A 23,956-nucleotide genomic window follows, 5' to 3' on the forward strand; every position below is an offset into this window, starting at 1 on the left:
AGCACAGGAACAATGACCAAAACGGATGTGTCATGGTTATTATTAACTATCATACTGCATGTGCGTCAGTCAAATCAATTTGTTTTCCCAAACATACCGCGATCATGCGTCAAGTGAACACAATCAGCCAAATTAGACGGGCGATTGCGCGTGTAGCTCTTTTGTCTAGCCACCAGGCGGCGCCAAAAACGCTGGACGCAGAGGCAGGCGCGGCTTTTTGTGGGTGAAATGAGTCGATTCTCTTGGCTGTAGGCGACACCCTCGTCTCATCACGCCCCCGTGGTGCGACACGCCCCTGGCTTTCTGCCTTTTGACGGAGCCTTTATTTTGGTCGGAGCACATGGCAGTTAGACCTCATCCGTGTGAGGACGTCGGCGAGCAGCCACAGGTGGCGTTTAATAGTGTTCTTTAGAATTCCAATTTACTTGGAAACTTGCCTGTTTGCGCAAATAATCCACAGCTGGACACGGCGAAACCACAATCCTGAAAAATAACGCTCATCTTGGTGAGTAAACAACCCTAAAAAAAATCGAAATATTGTTGAGTAAACGTTTCTTCCCCCGAATCTCCGTAATATACAACATTAAAGTGTTTATGCCAGATTGACTTTAAATTCCGATTGTATTGGCAAAAAAAGTGTGCTGTCCGCTAAATATTCCTTGTTATAGGCCATCTAACTAATTATTGTTATAAATCTGAATTGTAATAATAAAATAAAGCACACTTTGGCCATGCCAGGTGTGTCATAAACTTGGGTGACCTTACGTCATGCATGATGCAGAATTGTCATGCATTTAAATGCCTAAGCATGCTCAATTAGCACACTTCTTTTTCTTCTTTTTAGTTTGAGCTAAATGCAACGCACTCGTCTGTTGATGAATACTCACTGTATTGATATAATTTATTTTAACCCAAGATTTTTCTCATGTTTTCAGAACATTTGGATAAAATTGGAAAACTCCTTTGATATCAAAGGAATTAGTGGGTGTCCTCAAACGAGGAGTTCAAACGGGTCTTAAGCACTTAGGACAGTTCTATTTTTATCTTAAAATCATATTTGATGTTAACTTGTAGTATGCCACTTCAAGTTTTTGTCTACATTTCGCTTGAACGGTAAATTTGTGAGAATAAGCAACATAGATAATCAATAAATATGTAGAAAACTTTTGTGGGGAGTATGCTGGAATTCAATTTTGAGATTGTCTTTCATTACAAAAATGTCCTCCTTTGTTGTGTTGTGGAAATGGCCCCCCGCGCACAACCTGGTATAACCATTAGGCCGTCAAAATTATTTGTGTAGGCCCTGGAATTTGGACCAGGTGCACGGTGTCTAAATGGCAGTATTTAACATGTTCACCACTTACGAGTTGACATGGACGGCGACAACCAGTTCCTTAAAAAAAATGAGCTCATTTTAAATTGACCACACAGGAACTTTGGCATATTGCCAGTTATTCACTGAAACTGAGGAAACGCATCAACAACCTTCCTACTGTTCTACCAGCTTTAACATTTTTCATTAATGAGCTCATTGGCTGTCACTGGGTGATCGATTGATCGCTGCCGGGCATCCTAGGCAAAATGAATTGGACGCCTATTGTCGTCAACAGCAATGAAAAATGATCATTCAATGCCGCTATTCGATTCAAAAGGATTTTCTCTCACTGTAAATGACTTTTAATGTTATCTTCTCATTTTATAAGAATAGAATCTATTGTCCAATTATTATTTTGTGGTGATGAGAGCTCTCAATTGGCAACGGTTCAAGTGGGCTCAACCCAGCCTCTTTTTCTTTCCTTAAAAAAGTGTCTAGACATGACTGCACCTCAACAGCTCATATTTGGAAATAAATTGTTTAACTGTGCAGGAGAAAAAGACTCATTCTTCAAAAGTGCAAAAACAGTCAGATTGTTGTGACTTTCCTCGGACTGAAACTCTCACGTTAGGAGGAAGTCACTTTTATCAGTACAGATTTGAGCGATCAAAGTTTTCTTCTCAAGTCTAGCTGAGGTTTGTTTTTCTTCCGCACCATGTTTTGTTCAACCTCCAGAAATGGCACATGGCGTAATACCAATGTTGAAAAAGCTTTTTGCTCAGCCAGCATCAATGGTGATTGAATGGGCCTAGTGTCCACTCTGATGCTGGATTTTTCGAAAGCTCATGTATTGAACAAAATGAGGAGAGGCGAATGTTGGGTGTGCAGAGGATGTGGTGAACTAGTCATACTGCTGAGCAATTTGAGTAGCCTATGCCAAGTGAAGAGGTGTTACAAAGAACTAACACTTAAACTGTAATCAAAGTGAAAAGGAGACTGACTGGAGAACCACATAACCAAATGATTGCAATTTTTTTGCACTATGACATGTTTTAACTGTCATACCAGGGCGTTGCCCATATATTTCACAGGTATGATTAGGATTTTTCCAGATGACACTTGTGCCATTAGTGATTAAAGTCAGAGTAAAAGTGTGAGAAACACCTCAGCCAACGCCCTCCTTAGACTTATTCATTTGTTATTGTTTGATATAGTCCTATCTCCTTAGTAACTGCTGCTAGTCAATATGACTGAGGGGGTGTGATGAATGAATAAAATGAATGTTATTTCACGCAGTCTAGGGAGAGGCTTGCATTCCTCCTGTTTTATTCAGTGGGTGTGTAGTCGCAGGTAGGTTTCGACCTGTCGGAGTGCGGCGCCGCACAGCGACTGTCAAAACCCCGACAGATCTCCCTGTCGAGAATGGAGCATCTGTTATGTTCGTCAGTTACACTTTAGTGGTGTTATTCTTATCCAATGGATTTTGGTCCAAACATAAAGAAACGCCCTCGTTCAGTGAGAAGGGAGAAAGTGTTGATGTAAGGTTTCTGCGTTTTGCTGGCTTGCATTTATGTGTAAAGTATATTGTACTAATGTCTGCTAGGACACTGCTGTTCATTCTTTCAAAGTGTCTGCTTTTGCCTACCTCAGCCTACAACATGGATTTATGTCGCATCAGAGCCACTATTTGCAATAATTATTGTCAAATGCACTTTGAATTTTCCATTTCAAAGAAATTGACATTTAGAATTTGTTGGAAAGCGGATAAATGATCATAAAACAGTTGCCCGGAACATTCCACAGGTTAGTTGAAATCAGACGAGAGTCATAATTGGGTATAAAGGTAGCATACCTGAAAAGATAAAAGAAAGGTGGGATGTGGGGCTGAGGAGATTTGAAGGGTATAAAACAATCCCAATGGTTTTGAAACATTTCTCAATGTTCTGTTGAGAGGAATTAGGGGATTTCATCTTCTACGGTCATTAATATCATCAAAAGATTTTCAGACTCTGAAAAAATGTCTGCGGTTAAACATCAAGGCTGTAAACCAATCTTTCATGCCATTGACCTTCAATTCTTCATGCCGCACTACTTTATAAAAAAAAGCATCTTTATGTGAAGCATTTTGCTAAATGAGCTCACAAATACTTCAAAAAGCCATTCTCAGCAAGACCATTCTAACAGTTTGCACATTGCAACAGTTTGACTTTGTAGTAAAAAAGTTTAAGTACAAGAGCACCATCAGTGTTTCCAATTGAAAATGCAAAATAGGCCAACATGACTTGAACGGTAGAGCAGCATAACTTGTACGAATAGAATCTCAAAATAACTGTAGCAAAACAGCTTGAACAATTACTCCTCAGTTCCCAAATTCTAAATGAGTGTTGTCACAAGGAAAAGTGATGACATAAATGCTAAACATGTCCCTGTCCCAGATTTTTGCAATGTCTTGCAGGCATCAAATATGAAATGAGTGAATGTGAAACCGAAAAAACAACAACAATCCAATAATGACCAAGTATCAGATTGAACATTTGTTTAAAAAAACTCAAGGTAAATGCACTACTGATTATAATTTAATTTTCTTTTACAGTGTCAAATCACTCATTGCAAAAATGATCAAATAGCTTCTTGAAAGGGGTACGGGCTGAAAATGAACCTACAATTTTCAAGAAAAAAAACATGCATTTAAGAGACAATATTAACATTCCTCCTTAAGGTGCAGGTTTGCTACTAAAGGCGATTTGCACACACTGACTCCTCCACTCTATAAATCTGATAAATATGAGGTGACAGGCTGGGAAATGAAGCAAATAAGACATCAAAACTTCTTGGGCCCAATCATTCGGCATGAAGAAACAAGCCTTTAGAGTTTAATGATTAGGGAAGTGGGAAAGATTACTCCAATAATGGACTGACAGAGAAAAAAATGCCCCCAATTGACTATTTACAATAGTTACAGTACATTCAGTATTCAAACAGCATCTTACTTTTTAATTTGTATGATTATGCAAATCAATGTTAATGATCTTGAAGAATGCATGCGTGGATTATCATCCCTAAAACTCTTGCTAATGACACATTCATCCACTGACTTGTCTTAGCAAGTTAGACTCATTCGGCACCTATTACAGGTCCCAACAAATAGGATTTAGCTGTGGTTTGTGTTGTATTTTTGTTGGACATCAGCCAAGCTGACTCCCAAGGATATGCTCTCGTATAAATACTTTATTTGTTCTAGTTACTGTGCAATGATTGGCTCTAAACACTATGACTATAGAAAATGTTCTGATGCACAGAGACAGCCTGTTTTCAAATCAAGTTGCATCAATATCAGTATGAAAAAAGTCATATTTGTACAAGCCCGGGGCGCTCTCTGCATGTTGAAGCAGCAATTTGTTAACATTTCACATAGCTTTGCTGTTCTGTTCTTTATAAATAAATTACTTTACACAGGGTGACTGAGTTTCTAAGTAGACAAAGAGAGCAAACTGATGATCAATATACACTTTGATCTTCACATATGATGGGAAATCAAAATTATTTCTCATATTCAAGGCCAAAAACAATTCAGTTTTCCTTGGAGGTCTTCAGAACATTTTATTTAGCTGTCCTTGGAGGTCTTCAGAACATTTTATTTAGCTGTTTCTGTCTTCCACAATGTGGCCCAGCTGATGCTGACAGTGCGCCAAATGATGATTTCATGACAAGAATTCTTCCTATTGTTTGAATGTGTTGAGTTCTGGCCAGAGTTGTGTGGCAGCAATAGCCAGATGTCACTAGAACACAAGTCCCCTTTTTATGGTTTTGCTTTTTGTCTAACTGGGCCTTTGGTGCTTGGTCGGAAGGTTGTTTCCTCAAACACCTCATCACTTTTCCATATGCAAGTGTAATTTGAAGCCACATTCAGCTATAGGTGCCTGCTTTTTCTTTTCGGTTTTAGTAGCTCTTACTGTGACAAAAAGGCTACTTTGCTTTATACATTGCACATGCATATTTTTACACCGTTCAAGGTTAAAAATATAGTTAATTTTTGCTTGAAGCTTGTGTTTTTTTGTTGAATTAATTTGAAGCCCTCTTTTCCTTGATTTAGTCTGAACAGCTCCAATTAAATAGCCTTGATATGGCAAGTCTAGTTAATCTGCTCTTTGTTCCCTGAACTGCGTCTTGATAAGTATTGTAATATGTGAACAATCAAATGTGCTTCTGTAATGTGGGGAAAATTTGAGAAATGGTTTCTGAATCACTTGGGCAGTCATTTGCTCCTCATTTTCTTCCAAACTTTAATGGTGAGCTTTCGTATTCATATTCTCCGAAGCGGTAAATGGATTTGTGTAGTAATCACTGTAATCATTGCCTCACTTTGAGTTCCAGGAGGTGCAGAGTTAAATAATTTATAAAACACATGTGAGGTGTACATTACCGGGGGATTACCCTTGATGCTTTATTGTTTGACAAGCTGAGACTCACAAAGATAAATAAAATTCGGTGAGCAGTACTCAAAAAATAGGATGTTCTTTAAAACATAAAGTTTCACTTGCCTCTATTTAAAAATATATATTTTGCATATTGTACATATTTGTACTGTGAATATCATCCAACCACAAAACATCTCTGCAAATGCAACCACAGGTCAATAAAATGTACATGGCTACTGTATATTAAATTTAACACGCCCCAGTCCAGTCCCTTGACAACATGCAGTTATTTTCCTTGTCTCAAATGTCCATTCAGATTTATTGAAACAACTTGCCTTTGCAGGTGCTTAAATAATGTTAGTCATGTGTTCCCAGTTCATGTCCAGATTCCTCCCATTCCTGTTTGATGTGGTTATGCAGTTCATGTCAAAGGGATTTAAGTCTAGTGAAACTGAAAGTGGTAGGGATGAAAGCATTTTTCAAAGTTCGCTGTCTTTGCTTTGTTTTAAATGTCAAGCGATATCATCTGATAGCCATTGTTCAAACCTTCATGTCCACATGCAAGTTTTCCATATTTAGGTTGACTAGTCTCTGTTTTGATTGCAGGTTCTCAAGAGTGTGTGCCAGCCTGATCAATGGCACTGACTGTAAACCTGATCGGTCCATCGCCATGGGGCTTCAGAATAGTTGGAGGAAGGGACTTCAAAAAGGCCATAACAGTATCTAAGGTATTTGTCTGGACCCGCCCTGCTCTTGAACCTCTTCTTGCGTTATCAAATCGTATCCTCTGTTTTTGTCAAAAACACAGACTGTAATGGCATGCCATGCAAAGTCAATTTCCTCCTCGCTACGTCCTTTTCTTGTCTTTGTTTGCATCCACGGGCTGCTTCGTACCTATTTCCTCGCATACCAAAGTCATTAGAATAGAATGGAAGTAGATTACATTAGAAGGAAACCGCTGATTACAGTTACAGTGGAAGTTGAGGTGTTCCTGCTCTGGAGAGTACAGTTGAATGGGTTTAAGTACGGATAGGCTTTGTTTTCCTCAATAACATGCACATACCACATAACAGTAGTTCTTGTATAAACTTAGTTTTCCATATTTGCTCCCCAGTCTTCAGACTTGGAAGCCCATATGTGTATCCTACGCCCACAAACCGCACTAGCTTTTTTTAGCAACAAAAGTAGGGATGCACCCGATCAGAAACTGTATCGAAATTCATTGGAAATTGGGCTTAGTTTCATGCTTTTTTTGTTATACAGACTATTTTGACACTGTTGAAACAAACCTAGAAGTTAAAAAAAGTAAAATATAGCTAAATTTATTGCATTGAGTGACCAAGTTTATGTAAAATACCTTATTTAAACAATTAATTTGCTACCTTATTTAAACAATTAATTTGCTACCTTATTTTGTTGCTACACAGCTGAATAAAGCGATTAAAAAAAATTAACTATTTATATGATTTATAGTGTTGCGATAACATTATTCAAATTGTGTGGACAAGAGACATTTGATCAGGTCATCCCTAAAATAAATGATAATTTTGGTAGAAACTTGTGGCAGAGGTGATGCTCGCAACACACCAAGTTTCAGTCCCCCTGACCTTGACTCTCAAAACATTTGTTTGGCCTCCTGGAAAGTTGTTTGTAGCTGTACATAAATATTGTGCTCTGGATCAAATTATCTTCCCACTGGCCAGTCAACAAAACCAGTGTTTTCTCTTGTCTGAAATATCAAACATCTCTGAAGTTTTGCACAGAACTGCAGTGAGAGAGCAACAGAGCCTTGTAGTGATTGGTAATGTCCCGTCTGACTAATAACCCTACACAACCCAATCTGCATTTGAGAAGCTATCAGGCTCGGGCTGTTAATCTGCTGTCACTTGACACTGTCGCGGACGCACTCATTTTTATTCATGTCGGCCTGCATAATAGTGATTTCTTGTTTCGCTTAGGCAAAGAGTTGCAAAAAGCTCATCCAAGTTGCACTTAGTTTATGTTAATCCAGGCTTGTCCTGATCAGAAAAGGCAGCCTCCTTTTGTGAGTCACCCCAGCAACACTTAATTGCCTTTTGAAGAGCCATAGGCATGGCTCCTTTGCCCTCTCATCTCACTTGGCTTAAGTGACTGGCATTCTCTCTGCATACAGGCATTTTTCTCTGGAAACTGAAAGCTCACACGGTAATAGTGTGCTGCATTCTTTGTTTTCCTTCCTCCCTTTATTCATAATTGTGAGCTTGAGGGTTGGTCTCATAATAAGCACATTTCGCTGCAAATGGCAATCCACCAGTTTTAAAGCTTGTGTAATTAAGCCTGTGATTTTAGCTTTTGTATTAAAGCGTTTGTGCGTTCGTGCGTGTGTTTGTGTGGGTGAATGCGGTTTGGGAGTCTTGAAAAGTGAATCCAGAGTTTGTTGCCTTCAAAGTAGAATTTTCAATGATGTGATGCCTTGACATTGACTTTGGCATACTGGGTTTTTGTTGCAAAGGTCAAACCATAAAGTTTGCTGCACTAGGAACATCTCCAAAAATGTCTATCATGAAGTGCACTGTTGACCAACATTGTCCTTTTTAATGTATGCTAATACTGTCGATGTCTTTTCTACAGTTAGTATAATAGACTGAATTTTATCTATGGAATACGATTTGTCTCAAAAAATATATAGATTTCTCTCTCTCGATGACAGTTTTTGCATTTACGATTTTTGACACAAACTTCACGGGTGGGTGGGCCTCATTGGTCAACTACATTTCTGGAAACTTACGGGTTCAAATAAAGCAGCTCATTAGTGGTGCACCTTTTTAATCTGGTGCACTTTATTGTCCAAAAAATAGAAATGTCAAAAAATGGATGAGAAAGAGACATTACGAATATACTTAACTATCTGATATTCATTGGCTGATGCTAAATTTCTATTATTACCAAGTCAACTTTCAGCAGGTCATTAATCAAATTTGAGTGGTAGATGCGCTCATCTTAATTTTTCATATTTTCAACAGGTCAACGGAGGCAGCAAAGCAGACAAAGCAGCTCTCCAACCAGGTGATGTCATCTTGGCCATCAATGGGGAAAATACTGCTGACATGCTAAATGCAGAGGCCCAGAACAAAATCAAGAACTCCAAGAACCAGCTGCAGCTGATGCTGGAGAGGTATGCAACGTGAATCAAAGGATTATGATCTCCACATTCCTGTGGTTGAATTTAGCTCTTAAAGTACATGGATAATGCATACTCGGTTATTTCAGTACATAAACATTTTATTCCGACAAGACAGTTTAGTGCCGCTTCTTGTCTTCCTCAAAACTGTTTTGTGTTTTTCTTATATAAACACTGCAAAAGCATAACAAGTGATTGCAATCAGGGGAAATACCAGTTTGAATTGGACCCACATTGTTGTTGTTTTCTCTACTTCTCCACCAAATGTGTTTTGAAACCTAAAGATATTTCTTTTCAGTAAGGCCTGCTTTAGGATGGAAATTTAACCAAAGGTCTTCCCTCAATTTCAATTACAATTGCAATCAGACGCTCAAAAGCTGTCCCGCACGTGCTTTGCTTTGTTTATTTCGAAGTTTGTTTAAATCCAGTATGAATAACAGTAGTACCGCATATCTTTTGTGATTTTTTTTAAAATGATAGTGTTTTCTCACATGCAAATGTCTAAATTTGCACGGAATTCTCGTCGTTCTGGTTCTGTTGAAATAACTATGAACTTTTCTTATCTGTTGCTATTTAGGTGTAAGGTTACGAATATGATGATAGCGGAATATGCTTGGTGGGGAATGGTTTCATTATCGTTTTAATGATGAACAATTATTTCCGAGAGGGGGAGGTAATTTTGCAAGTACACTTCTAAGGAATCTGCCTTAGGCCGCTTCCTTGAAATCAGCTTTGAAGAATTTATCTTAGCAAGTCGAGTCCTGGTTGATTTTTGCAGATAACATCAATATTGGAAAGTCATGGTCGGCATTTTTTTGTCAAAGGCATTTTTGTGTTTATAATGGAGAGGTCAGTGCTCAGAGACTCAACACTGATGTAATCTAGAACCTGAAATGCATATGATTGTCTCTTGACCCTCGCTTGTCACTTCACGCCAAAGCGGAAAGCCAAGGGGAGAAAATCTCCGTCATGCAGTTCCCATTTCAAAGCAGTGACATTTTTTTTCCAATGGCCTCTGGAGAAATAGTTTTCAACTTCTGTGCTTCTTCCTTTTCTTGTCATCTCTTTCCTACACACGCCGTATTGCAAGCCTAGGCGACGAGAGGGGGTGTGTTTCTGCGTGATTTACCACAGGCATCCAGGCCTTCCTGTGTGCCTCATTACAGTACCTCAGGCTTGACCAAGAGCCAGTCATACTCTGGCCCCGCGGCTACGGGGGCACTGCGTGTTTGAATTGGCCACCAAATTGCCCATTTTTCCCCCATCAAATTTAATCATCAAATTGCTTGCAGAATGTGTTTTGATTCAAGTAAAGCAAAAGGGACTGCAATAGTTGGAAAGAGAAGAGCCATCAGAGGAATATTTTTGAAAGAGACATTGTCACATGCCAGGAACTTTGCATGAACATAATAAAAAGCAGTGAGAAAAAGTTTAATTTTAAACAGTATCCAAGTCAGTAAAACTATACTATGCCTAACATATGTTCGGTTTTTTTACATTAAAAAATATATAATGAAATATGAAAGCAAGCAGCATTGCAAAATGTATTTAACACGTTTTGTTTTTTTACAAAGGATATATCATTGTTTTTCCTCATGTAATCAATGTTAACTCTGTGGGTTTCTGTTTCTCAAGGGTTGAAATTTCCAGCCCTCAGCAAACAAATGGCATCAGTACCCCAGAACAACTTACTGGACGCTTTCAGGTCAAACTTGTTTTATTTCTTTTTAATTATTATTATTAAAAACATGCCATGGTGCCCAGTAAAATCTCCAAAACCATCTTCCTTCAAAAATGTCTGTTTACTCCTTTCTTGACTTAGTTTCCAAATAATAAAATAGGATTTAAGTGAGCTAATTCAGTGACTTAATTACTCATTTCATCCATGTAAAACCTTGATGCACTGAAATATTTTTTTCCATTTGGGTGCTTTGTAGGAAGCAGTTATAGGGAGTCGAGATGAAAACCAAAACTACAGAGAGTACAGCATATCCAGCCCCGCATCTCTGTCACCTGTGCCGTATTCACCTCTACCACCTGCCAGTCCTGATGGAAAGACCAACATCAACAAGAGGTAGTCCATCCCCTGAGCTTATTATTATATATTTTTTAATGGGCATGTGCTGGCACTAAATTAAACTCAAAGGATCCCAGTCTGGTAGAATGTAGTTCTTTGATCTATGTATTCAAAGCTCCTTTAGCTGCTTCCATCCAAGGGTCGTTGAATCTTTGTGAAAAGTGTTCTGTTTGACAAATTGAATAGGATTAAAACTGGACAAAGTGCTCGCTTGACGCTGCAGCATCCAGTGTCAGTAGGTATGAGAATAACAAAGTGACCCACAAGCTTTTACGGTAGTAACAAAGGATATGCATAGGATATCACATTCCACCATGTGCATGCATTTTAACAAAAGCAGAATGTCGAACATTCGCTACACTTTTTGTTTGCCTGCCATTTGTTGACTCTCTACATCAACTTAACTAGGCAACAGATAAATGTTTGGCCTGAAAAAAAATTGTTTGCCCCCTTTTTTTTTAATGCATTGATGTTTCTCATTTTGCGTATACATTTATTGGAAAAGTAATGATGTTGTTCTCTTGCTTACTGTTATTACGCTCCTGTTACTAGACTGCATAAAAGACCTATTATTTGGACACTTAAATGTGCAGCTTTGATTGCAAACTTTTATTCAAATGTAAAAATATGCAAGTCTACCCAATGGTCGTATTGTGATGCTACACTGTATTGTCCACTGGCCAAATATACGAGCAACTCTTACAGTATTACTTGCTTTCCTTATGTAACAGTGTCCAGCTGCGCTCATGGTCACCAGAGGAGAAGACTTATAGGATGTCCAGGCCAATTTCACAGGTAGGTTTTTGAACATTAAACATTTTTTTTTTTTTTTTTAAGTCTCATAGACAAGTTTTTGAGTTTGAATCTTTGTATTGTAGCCCTGCCTGAATGGGAAATTCTTGTGATTATGCTAGATTTTTTAAATGGTATTCTAATTTTGTCAAACTTTCCAAAGATGTATAAATGTCTATATGTATGCACAGTGATTGACTAAAGAAAAATTTAGGAACTAACCACTTTGCCCAATGTCCGCCAGTTCAGTTCACCAGTGACCAACAGATGGATGGATGAAGGAATGAATGTTTTGATTTATTTTATCCCTGCTGACCGCCAGAGTCATATGGGATTTATAGAACCATAGTTACATTTGTAAACATGATTGGGCTTTTTAACAGTTCCAGCAACGAAACCAAAAAGTTGGTGAATCAGACATCTGCATGGCCTTTACTGAGCTTTAGAGAGAAAATGTTGTGGGAAAGTTCATTGTAAGTTATTTCAGCTATGCGTGCTGGCTTGGGCTTACTAAAGACTGAACTTGTTAGACGACAGAACAGGAAAAACATACAAGACCCCTGGTAATGGCAGAAGGAATTTCAAACCTTTTTATAACTCTTGCGGACATTTAATAATGCTCTAAAAAATGTGCAGAGGTTTGAACTTCAAAACATTTGAGTCTAACCCCAAGAAAATTCCACAGTTTGATGCTTCATCTCCCAAATGTGTTTGTTTTTTGGAAGCCATTGCTGAAAAATCCTCGTTCACTCGCAGCTTTTACAATGCATGTAAGCACAAAAGTGTGGAGTGGAGTAGATAGAGGACTTAACAAATTGAGGTTTGTCGCCACGTTTGCATGATGGTGATAATCCATTTCAAAACACGGAGACATGATCTCTATATTTACAGCAGTGTCCAGTCCAAAAGTAATTACATACTGTGGCAGACTTCAGCGCATGCACCAGAAATGCACAAACTTTCCTGATCTGTGAAAATGTTGAGGCTTGTTTTATATTTTCCAAGCGGATTTAGGGCAGAAAGACTTGACAACGCGTCTTGTATCCGTTCAAGGCCAGTCAATGCTGACACGGGCGAGATAAATGATTTTTACTTGTGTGCCTGAGGGGTCGATTTGAAAGAGAGATGATAGAACTACCTGGGGTTAAGAGTAGTGGAAGAGAATGAGGTTTTGCTGCCAGGAATTTTAACAAGATAATATAAATGCCTGCAGGCCTTTTAAGTCATAGTTAATGTGTTTTTAATGCTTATATTGAGGAGATTATTTTATCAGAAAGTTCAGTGGTTGGAGCAGATAATGTATTCAGCATTATGCACGGTTTGGGTCAGGGAACATACTGGGATTCGTAGTATAAAGATGTCATTGGAATTTCTTTGTGGGTTGGTTTAACTTTTGCCTTTCAGTTTGGGAATTCTTACACAATTTATTTATCCCAGCAGAAAACCCCCATAACTCAATTCAAAAGCAATAGCTCATTTTGAGTGTTTAATTTTCAGGATGTGTGTTTATTAGATCTCAAGTGGTTTTAGCGACCATTATGGATTTTATTTCATTAAGAGAGGCGTACCAACAAATTTGTCAATTTATGGAAAGCCTGCTTGATGTGAGCAATTATTTCCCAGGTGCCAGAAATTGACCTTCAAAGATTCAATATCAGTCTAGCATTATTTATCCACTGAAAAAATATCCAGCCATCAGCCAACTTTTTATGGGCCAGAATGTTACAGGCGCTGCTGCTTCTGTTTTTTTTTTAACTGAACTGCAACTTGAGATTTTTGCCTCGCGCACTACAATGCCTTTTTTTCCACTTTTTTTTCTGCCGTGTAAGATGATATGAAATGTAATTTCTGACTGCCATCTACACTTGACAGCTTCAGTGTGTACTATCAGTTAGCCTGCTGGATGAGTTATGAGTTTTGGCTGACCCTAGTCCATGAAGGTTGTCAACTGGGGTTTTAAAATGATTCGCGTCCTACTGCACCACTGTGATTAGTGAGTTGAATTCTTTCAAAGCGCCCCATGGGGAACTGGCTGGGAAGAGGCCTGCCTTGGCTGCCGTCTACATTATGCTGCTTGGGCTGGCAGGAACACTGCACCTCAGTCAATGTGAGCTGTGGAGGCTCCATGACAAGGACCTCTGTCCTGACCTCGAGGTGAAGTGAACTACTATATCAGGTTATCAACCTTTCTGAAAAGTGTTTAAAAGGCTTTTCCACACTTCTTTTGGATCCCTCGGTAAGCAAAGCGGGATGTGCGCAATAGGATCCCCCATTTTCCAGAGTATAGGGTATCCTGAGAAAATGCAGTGTACAATAGAGGCTGTGATGGTCCAGGCTGTGCACAACTGGTGCTGGTTTCGCTATGTATTACAAGGCTAGTCCTTGTGTGGCAAGTTTTTGAAGAGGGGGTTGCTTGTGGGATGATGTGGAAACTAGGGAAGTAAACTGTATTTGACGCATGGCTCCAAATTGCTAAGTCAAGATGCTGTTGAAGTGAAGAAGTGCTCTTTGTGTCAAAAAAGTGTTGGCGCTTATTTGTACTAACATGCGCATTAATGCATTTCCTTTTCCTTTTGGAATTCTGTATGTACTTCTACATGTCTCCACTATTACTTATGCATACACAGTGGGATGCGTTAATGCTTTTGATGAGTTGTGATCAAACGTCTGTTGGGAGCCATACTAGTCATTTATTACTTTAATAGATTTTTTTTTCTTGGAAGCATTCATTGTAGTTAGGCTCCACTATGAGGTAGTTATAGTTTGTCGCGTTACCCAAAAAGTAATGATAATATAACCCTGGAATGTGACTTATACGGACGGCGACAACCCGAGTCATAGTTTTATTATAATGAGGATGCTGTGTTGGCATTTGTTACCTATGGGACTATTTGAGCCAGTGTCATTGGATGTTTTCCTGAAACCTGTGACTTGGTTGTGTAAGCCCTTTTCTAATATACTAGGAGAAAGAGCCATTGTGGCCTTTTTGCAAGCAGCGGTTGATCAGTGTCTCTTTTTCTCTACCTTAGAATAGGAAGGCGAATTTGGCCACTTTCGATAAGAGGGGGGGTTTAGAGTTTTATATGCGTGTGTTGCCTAGGTGAGATGAGCCTTTACTAGCTGCTGCTGTTTATGAAGGTGGTTAAGCAATGTGTCAACATTCCAAAAGTTGGTGCAAGAATTAAATGTAAAACTTCAGTGTTTCTGTGCCAGCGGTTTGCGACTTGGCCTGCGTTGTTAAATGCCACCATGGCTGCGATTACAGTATATTTTATCATAATAGTTTTTCACTGTGATCCAACAAGACATAGTTTAATTTTAATGTGTGCCAGTCTTTGTGATTTGCTTTCACACAAGTCTTCTTGAAATGGTTGCCTGTGATGTCACACGTCGTTATGGCGCTTTGAAAAGCCACAGACCTACCACATTGTTCTTGTTGGCTACTACATTTGAAAAGCTGTTTTGCTCATGCTGTAAGGCAAGTCTCATGTCTTCCATCTTACAGTATTTGACCAATTTTCAGCTTTGTGTTTTTTCATTTCTTCCATTTAATCACATTTCTTTTTCTAAGCATCATATATGACAAAAGTCTGTTAATGTGTAACTCTGAAGGCCAATCTCAGATTAACAGGGAGAGTCCCTTAATTCAGAGTTTCATCCTTGGTTTTGAAAATCCCAATAGACATTTACCTAGTTAAGTCTCTTCTCCTTGTATGCTGGATTGAGCAATATCCGGCCCTACCTAAAACATCAAAGTACTTTGTGTTTTTATCAGTAGTCAACAGGTATTTACTGTATTTGTCATACCAGTAATTCCAGTGCAGTCTATTTTGAACAATCCTTTTTGATACATTCCTTCTAGCCTTCTATTATGAATTTATGACATATTGACCATCCTCCTTTTGTCTCTACTGTTCACATGGCCCATAATCTTTTACACATGGTACACCATTACGTCAGGGTAGCCTCAATCTGTGTGGTCAACAAATTAAGAGTACTGGGATCACTTACTTCCTTGTTAATGAATGTCTTAGTGTGTCTGCTTGAACCAAGAATATATATTTAGAATAGATTATGAAAGATTTATATATTATTTAAAAAAGGTATACCTTGGAGTCACTTTAGTGTATTACTTTACACTTGACTTTAGGGCAAAATCATCTTTTTAGATTCATAGTGCTCCTGGAATTGTTGTTGAGCAGATCTTTTCATTGAAAATGCTTTTAAAATTGTACAATTTACATTTAGTTTAACATCACCAGTTTTGTTATCGTATAAGAAACCCATGTTTTGCCACCATGTTTCATCATTAAAAGCCTTTTATGTAAAGGCTGTTCACATTAAAATTCGGAAATTACCCAAACTTGTCATATTGTGCATTTGAACACTTGTACACACAGCATTTATGGGTAAAAACAAGTTTTTCCATCCAGTATGTGATTGTCCAATACTATTCTAATTTAATTACAAATCTAATCTAATCATTTTAGTATCATTAGTATGAATCTTGAAAAAAACCTGGCATGAATTATGCCATGGATTCATTTGTAACATAACCCAATACTTTTAGTGTATTTTGAGTCCTCAGTTTTAGAATGTGGGCACGCAAAGACATAATTACAAGGTGGGGTCAATCAGTGACAGTGGATTGATTCCAGTCTCGGGCCTTTTGTTCGAGCCATCCAACAAAGAAAAGCTTTCGATTGAAGACCCCGTAGACACATAATCATCGATACAAGTATTGGTGTAGTATCTGGACCAGTTAGTAGCTGCTTTTCATCGTGGTTAATCAGTCCCTTTAGTTGGTGAGACAGTGGATGAACAGATTTGGTAACGGCAATGCCAGCTATCCCAAATAGAAAACTTCTCCAGCATCTGTGCTGTGATGTGCTTGCCTTTGCCCTGTAATTGAATCCTTGGGGTGGTAATGATGATGCCGAGTGGCTTGTTTGGAGCCAGACCTAAGGCCCCCCCACTGGCATAATCCCCAGCATCTCTCTTGGCCTTGATCTGAAACAGCTGCTCTCATTTGAGTTTGCTGTTTCCTCTTTTTGTCTCTTGATCTGGTCAATAATCAGAGACTTGTTTTGCTTTTGAACAAAAATCCGTCACACAAGGCTTAAATTAAATAATAGACCACAATGTAGTAGGTTTTTGGGAATAACCTAATCTAATAAACGTTATCATCGGCCATATTTTAATCTCTATATTTGATTTGCAGATTTGTGAGTTTGGGTGAACGACTTGGAACAGTACACACTTAAACAGCAAATTTTCTTGGAACACTTATTACAGCTTAATATTGTCCATAATTTTTAGATTTTACAAAATGATTTTTGAACTAAAAACACAGAAAAAAAATATGAAAAAAATACAATTATTGATTTTAAAAGGGGGAAAATCAGGAAATTTAATATACATCTATACTCTTCATTTTAATTTGATCCAAAAACCGAAAGTCGGCACTCATGATTTACTTTCCCGGGCCACACAAAATGATGCGGCGGGCCAATTTTGGCCCCCGGGCCGCCACTTTAATGTTTCTATATTTGTATCAGTTTTGGACCGCAGAGATGTGTTTTATATACATGCTCTGTGTTTAATGTTCCCATTAGAATTGCCACGGGTGTTGGTTTTATAGACTACTACTGTCAAATGTACACTGTTGGGTCATGATTTTCATGTATACTTAATATATTTTGTTGTTGTTGTGATAACTGGCATTACTGTTGTGGGTTGTATTTCTGAGATTATTGATATATATTTTAGATGCATGGTGGACCCAAGAGTTGATTTTCAATGTGTTATGCTAAGGTCAAATCTAAAGTACTTAGCAGATGTACTGTGTTTACTGCAATTAAAGTCTACAGAGGCCTTTGGTTTGTTTTTCTTCCTCCTTTTTGTTTTTCTTTACTGGGCTGCATTCCTCTTGAGTCTCATAGATCACTGTCCGGATTTTTTACTAAGGGAGGAAAAATTGCCGCTGTTGGAGAGCTCGAAGATTCATATTGAGTAGCCAGACGGTTACATAATGTGCGATTGGTTTGCATTAGTGAGGATTCATCTGCACCACGGTGTGGCCTTATTGGATCTTTCAGACGGGATCTTTAAAGCGTGAACGAATGTCAGGCATATACCCCGTTCACAGCAGGAGAGGAAAAAGGGTGCCTCTACATTATTGTACTCTGATCGTATGGAATAAGGGATTTTTGTGGGCCTGCGGTTGTTATTTTTAGGGGGGATTGTCCTTGGGAGATGAACCTATGCTTGTTTTTGGTAAGTGCTTTTCATGGCACTTGCTACTGTTGTGCTCTTTCACAAAGGACAATTACTCTCAATTGAGAGAAAAAGATTGTTCAAAGAATGAAAGCAGCTGATGGCGTTGCCACAAACATCCTAAAAATCTGTGCCAGGAAATGGAACTTGTTCCTTACTGTAAATAAGGTGTGGAGATTGGACCTTAGACTTTTTTTAGATGTTGTCCAGTTTTGAAAGTAGGCAATGGAATACTCATTTTGTAATACTGTGTGTTTTTTTTGTTTGTTTTTTGCACAAGTGGGGTCAATAGAATTTGTGGATGACACTGACAATTTATTGTTGGGTACCTGTAAAAGTGAAACTTGTTCCGTGTCAACTTGGTTCAGGTGTGCTGCCAGGCAATTTACTCATAAACTGTTATTACATAATTATGGCTTAGGCAATCGACCTTTGCTCATGCTGTCACCCAGCGTCATTGGTTTCTGCGTGGAACAGCTGCCATAAAAACCAGTAGTAATTCGCACCTCCACGCATTGTGGTATATATTATGAGGCTCTTTTATCTCTATTGGGTATGAGGCGCCCTCTTCTGTCCAACTTCACTATACAGAAAAACCTGTATGCTGTATTCCACAGATTTCTCTAGTGACTTAGTCTACTTTTTGGAACTTTTGTGATTAATTGTACTTGAAATCCATCTACAAATAACCTTTCTATTAAGATAAATTAAGTTGACGCTGATAATCTCTTGCCATGCAGTCATTAGTATCACCGTGATACTACAGTATAATGTAGTTTAAGCAAAATAAAACAAATGCTGACGTCTAGGTTGCTATGAATGTTTAACTGGGCAGTAACGAATTCATGGTGTGAGCTAAAGGTCACTGGCCGCATCTCGTGGGCTCTTACAGTTATTTACCCAGTTTGATCTGTGCTAAACAAATATTTGCAGAATATATGATAATAACTAACAACTTGTAATTTGCCTGTTCACTCATTATTTAATGTTGATGTTCCTGTTGCTGTCACACTCTCTTGAATGGTTCTTGCCTTTCTTTCACAGGACTTGTCTCCTCTAGACTACAGAAATAGTTCTTTGTCCAGCAGAACCCCGACTCCACCGGGACGCTACTCGCCTCACAGCCACGTTGATCAGGATGTGCCCATGTCCTCTCATCACAGGTAAGCACTATACCAATGTATTAAAATAAACAAACCTTTCAACCATGAGCCAGCCTATCTATAGCTCAGTTAATTCTATGTCCCACTGTCACTCCCAGCTATCCAGATATTTCACAATTGTGCTGAATAGTCACTGACATGGTTTAGTTTTTATAGTGAGGTGGCGGTCCAGAAAGTCCGGTTTTTATTAACGTCATTAGATGTGTCTTTGTTCGTTTAAAGCACTTATACATATTTCATGTATTCGATCATTAGAATTGCTTCACTGGACAATGTTAAGTTTCTTACACAATGAGTGAGTGAGGGCTTTTATGCCTTGTTCAAAGATACATTAGCTGAACTGCGGTAGTCGTTATTGTTCTACCTTTATTCAGTCCACAGCTGGTTCCAAAGCAGTCATACTTTCTTTCTAGCTAATCCCTTTCGGACTGAATTACTGCAGCCTCACAGTAGATTTTCAAATGTTTCCCATATCCAAAATTCCTCTGGGTTGTAACAAGAGCCACAGACATTCCTTTTGTGTCTTCGTAGCTTATTCCCTTGTTTCAAAGGCCTGTGATAAAACTGCAAGTGGCCCGTCAGACTAACGTGTCCATTTAGTGTACTACAAGTCATGCAGCTCACTGTGTGTGTGTCTGTTTTGAAGCGCTTCGTTAATTCCTGGAAAAGACATCAGGGTGCCACCTACATGGCACGGTTTGCCTCACTAGTTCTGATGAGCTGATTTGACTCAGCTCAGTGACCTTTTTTTTTGGACTTTGGCCCCGAGTTGAGTAACCATAGCTGATGTGTCAGCAAACACACTCAGACGCAATCACCCAAGTTCACCAAAAATCGGATTTCCCTTCTTCCCCTAATTGGCCTCGAGTTTGGAGCCCCCATCCTGCACACCAAGCCCCTCTCCTCCTCTCCTCGGCCAATCGCAACCACCGTGACGGCCGTTTACCCACCCATTCGTACAGCGCGGCCAATGGGTTGGAGACCAGGGACACACCTTTCAGTCAAATTTTGTTTCTCAGACTTGCTTGCTCTACAAACTGTAGGTGTCTGCTGTGCATCTGGTTCTATGTGTGCTTTTCTTTATGCATCTTAAGTAAGCAGGATAAAGTGTTGCTTTTTTAGTCTTGGTTCACTTTTACTGTCTGAGGTGAGTCATGATTTCTTTTTTTCTTTTTTTAAATGTAAGATGTTTACTTCATTGTAGTATTTAAGGATGTTATCTTTTATATGTATTTTAAGCAGTACTGTTTATGAAGTATTTGTCATTGCATGAACACATGACGCTTATTACAAAAATATTGCCCACATTTTAACTCTTCAAATATATGTTTTGTTTATTCTTGCCTCTTGGCAGCTATCTGCTGTTTTTTTTTTGGTTTCCTCCTGGTTAACCCCAACTTTCCACTTATTTTTGAGATTGCATGTCAGAAGAGATGGTGGCTGCCACAAAAAAAGGAAATGGAGTTTGCGGAGGGTGGAGCCGAGCGTGTGGAGGATTTGGGCTCTGGGGCATTCGTGGTCTGTTTTTAATTCGAGCCATGTTCACAGATAGACAGGAAAGCCTCTTGAGATTTTGCTTTGGCTGTATTTTTGTTGTCATGTCTGTTTGGCTTCTCTGGTTTCAGCCACAGCCCTCTAGTGGAAACGGCGTGCACACCATGTGATGTATGACCTTGAGAGAAGTGATTTACCTTGGACCATCCTTTTTTTTCAAGAATTAGGTTTTCCTGTTTTGCCTTTCTTCTTTGTAAGATGACATGTCAGAGTAGGGAAAGTCCAGACAGATTTACATTGTATAGCTATTTCCATTATGATTTCAAGAAGAAATCAAACCACGCCTCACCACCGCGCTTTGTCGACTAGATAAATAAAGCGTTGACTGTTGTATTTTTCTTTCGACTATCTTTTGTGCTCTGGACACAAAAGGAGTCACAGCCTTTTTACAAACAAGGGTTTGCGTCACCATTCTATTTCTGATCAAAGTCATCAGGTTAACTGACTTGGGCACTGAGCGCTATGCTGTGTCGTTATCATCTTTGCACACCTGGCTCAACCGGTGTACCCGGTTTCTTATGACAGTTGTAGTTGCCGCCATCGCATGCTTGTCTTTCACTTAAAATTTCAATTGATGTTGTTTTAGAAAGTGGTGAGGTTTTTTTTCCCCCCATCTTGTGTGCAAGCCCAAGTAAATGTTTTCCCCACATTGGTAACAAAGAATGTGCTTGTAAACAGAGCTACTGTTCCCTTGGCCATCTTAATTAGCAGCCATGTTCTCTGACCCCCTGGTGAATGCTTACTCTCTCCCCTGCTGTGCACTGACAGGCTTCAAGTAACCACTCTGAGGTGTTTTAATAACTTTTAATATTGTGTGTGTGGCCTCCCACTTTGTGAGGTTGTTGGTGCATTTTTGTGAGTTACAGTAATCAAATGCGATATTATCTCTACACTTTGGTGGCCGGTTTATCTCGATGCAAAGAGGGCAAAGTTCTAAAACCAGCTGCTGCCCCTTTCTTCATTTCCTCTGCTTACTATATGCGTGATTTTTTTTTTTTAATCTATCTTTGTATTCCAAAAATCTCAACTTCAAAATGATGCTTATTTCTTTTACCATAGTTCAAGCTCTGAACCAGTCATGCAGAAGTTTGACAAGGACTCCGAGGTATACAAAATGATCCAAGAGAATAAGGAGTCTCGTGTAGCACCTCGTCAGTCCAACACCTTCAAAATGCTGCAAGAAGTTCTGGAGGCTGACGAGAAAGGTTGGAACGACACATCTTGATAAAGCTTTTTTTTGTTTTGGGGTTTATGGGTGCAATGTGATATACGGCCCTCAATGCAAACCTCATATGTAGTGGTTACTGTATACATGATAAACAATTAAAACTGCATGTTCGCAAACCAAATTCCTTCCCCTGAGTGCATTTCATGTTGTGAAAAGTAGAATGGAATGCATGCGAGAGGCAATCATTTTACAGACAAATAAGATTCTTTCATGTGAATGACCAACGTGTGAAAGCGTCTGATGATGACTGAAAGCGCAAACGTAACAAGCTTTCAACACCTCGCTTTGTGTGTGAATCTAGAGGCAGCATTGAAGTTCCCGGGAAAGTTGTCGCCCAATGTTCAGAAACAAAGCGCACCTGTGGGAGGAGTCAGCAAATACCACACCTGTGAGAAGTGCGGCACAAGCATTGTGTAAGTTTTTTCTTTATTGAAAGAATGAGAAGTGGTAACATCAACTGAAATAAATGTTGACCTGAATATAAAGGTAACCATGTCAAACCGACTGATGCACTTATTTGGGAATCTGTTTTCAAAATTTGGGGAACAAAAACAATTATTTCTTTTTCAATTTTAACTACCTTTTTATTAAAAAAAGAAAAAAAATCATGACTTTCAAACAAAAAGTAACCTAATTTCATTTGCTTTTCATGTAAGCAAATGCGTGTGAGCAAAAAAACCAAAACATTAAAATAATTGACGTGTTTTAGGGTCATATCGCCCAGCCCTATTTTAAAGAAAATATTTTTCAACAATTGAGTCATTATCACCAAAATGCATGGTCATCATCAGTTTGGTCGGCTTTTGCAGGCAAATGCTCAGCGGTGCTGCAACAATTGTATAGATTTCCAGAGCAACACTAATGTAAACATTTGTTAAAGTTAAAGTTCATGTCTTTATCACAAAAACATGAGGGAAAACTTGCATACCATGACTATATGGACCAGTGAAATTCAAATATTGTGACATCCCTAGTAGAATTTTTGAAAACACCAAAAATGTGCCGTCCTCATGCGCAGAACACAAGCCGTACGCATCGTGGACGACCGCTTCCGCCACCCCGAGTGCTACACGTGCACAGACTGTGGCCTCAACCTTCGAATGAGGGGCCACTTCTGGGCGGGGGACACCATGTACTGCGAGAAGCATGCCAAGCAGCGGTACCAAGGTCCCACTGGCTCGCCGCGATCCAGCCTGTCTCCTCGCCACTGAGTCTTCCCCCAAATCCACCTGATCGGACCCGTGTACAGACAATGGGAATGTGGGAAGGGATCGACAACGTGGCAGGATTCTCTTCACATTATAACAGTGTTTGGCGATACTATAAGCCTTCACTTAACTTTCTCTTGTGACAACTTGAGGTTTTTCCACGTGACCCACAGTCACAAATGCTACAAATACATCTATGAATCGACGGACTTGACGAGTAGCTCACTTTGGCCACATTTTCAAACGTACAAAAAGTCTAACAATTACACAACTCTTCAAAATCTGGATAATCATTCATAAAACAATAGTTTGTTTTGTACAAAGGGACCAAATCTGAACAACACTGCTTTCCATGCCATGTGTGTGTGCATTCTTGCACGTTGTGTGTGTTTGTGTAAGTGTGTGCGGGTGTGAATGAGAAGAAGAAAAAAAGAAGTGCTACAATTACTTTTGCAGACTCAAGTTATTTTTCATGCTAGGATAGCAAAATTTTCTATATTTCATTGTGGAAAGAATTTAAAAGGAGACAAAAATATGTATTTGCTGACTTTTTTTGCTGTTGTGTTGCTTATGAGGGATTATTATTTCAATATACCAGGTTTTTGAATGTTTGTTTGATTGAGCTGTATTCCATAATATATATTTACCATATACAATGCATAATGTATGCACAGGACATTGAGTGTGAAAATGATACTGTATTTGGCCACTTACAGCAGTTAGCTGCATGTGGCACTTAATAAATTGCACAACTTGAAGCTCCGT

General features: G+C 39.0%; 1 protein-coding gene across 1 annotated transcript; it reads left to right on the forward strand.

The window, feature by feature from the left end:
• The first annotated feature begins 287 nt into the window (after positions 1-287).
• pdlim2 (PDZ and LIM domain 2 (mystique)) lies at positions 288-23,949 on the forward strand. Its single transcript, XM_077601296.1, has 10 exons — positions 288-505; positions 6,340-6,461; positions 8,736-8,887; positions 10,529-10,598; positions 10,831-10,967; positions 11,702-11,765; positions 19,083-19,201; positions 21,815-21,960; positions 22,285-22,396; positions 23,002-23,949. The coding sequence occupies exons 2-10, from the start codon at positions 6,369-6,371 to the stop codon at positions 23,192-23,194; spliced, it is 1,086 nt and encodes a 361-aa protein (XP_077457422.1). The 5' UTR covers positions 288-505; positions 6,340-6,368; the 3' UTR covers positions 23,195-23,949.
• Positions 23,950-23,956: the final 7 nt, after the last annotated feature.

Source organism: Stigmatopora argus, chromosome 5 (assembly GCF_051989625.1).
Source record: "Stigmatopora argus isolate UIUO_Sarg chromosome 5, RoL_Sarg_1.0, whole genome shotgun sequence".
Lineage (NCBI taxonomy): Eukaryota > Metazoa > Chordata > Actinopteri > Syngnathiformes > Syngnathidae > Stigmatopora > Stigmatopora argus.

What these genes read in the sequence shown, in the direction of transcription:
- pdlim2 (XM_077601296.1), top strand. Translation starts at nt 6,369, where the DNA reads ATGGCACTGACTGTAAACCTGATCGGTCCATCGCCATGGGGCTTCAGA. An exon ending in AGGCCATAACAGTATCTAAG is followed by an intron (nt 6,462 to 8,735) that starts GTATTTGTCTGG and finishes TATTTTCAACAG; the next exon opens with GTCAACGGAGGCAGCAAAGC. An exon ending in AACTTACTGGACGCTTTCAG is followed by an intron (nt 10,599 to 10,830) that starts GTCAAACTTGTT and finishes GGTGCTTTGTAG; the next exon opens with GAAGCAGTTATAGGGAGTCG.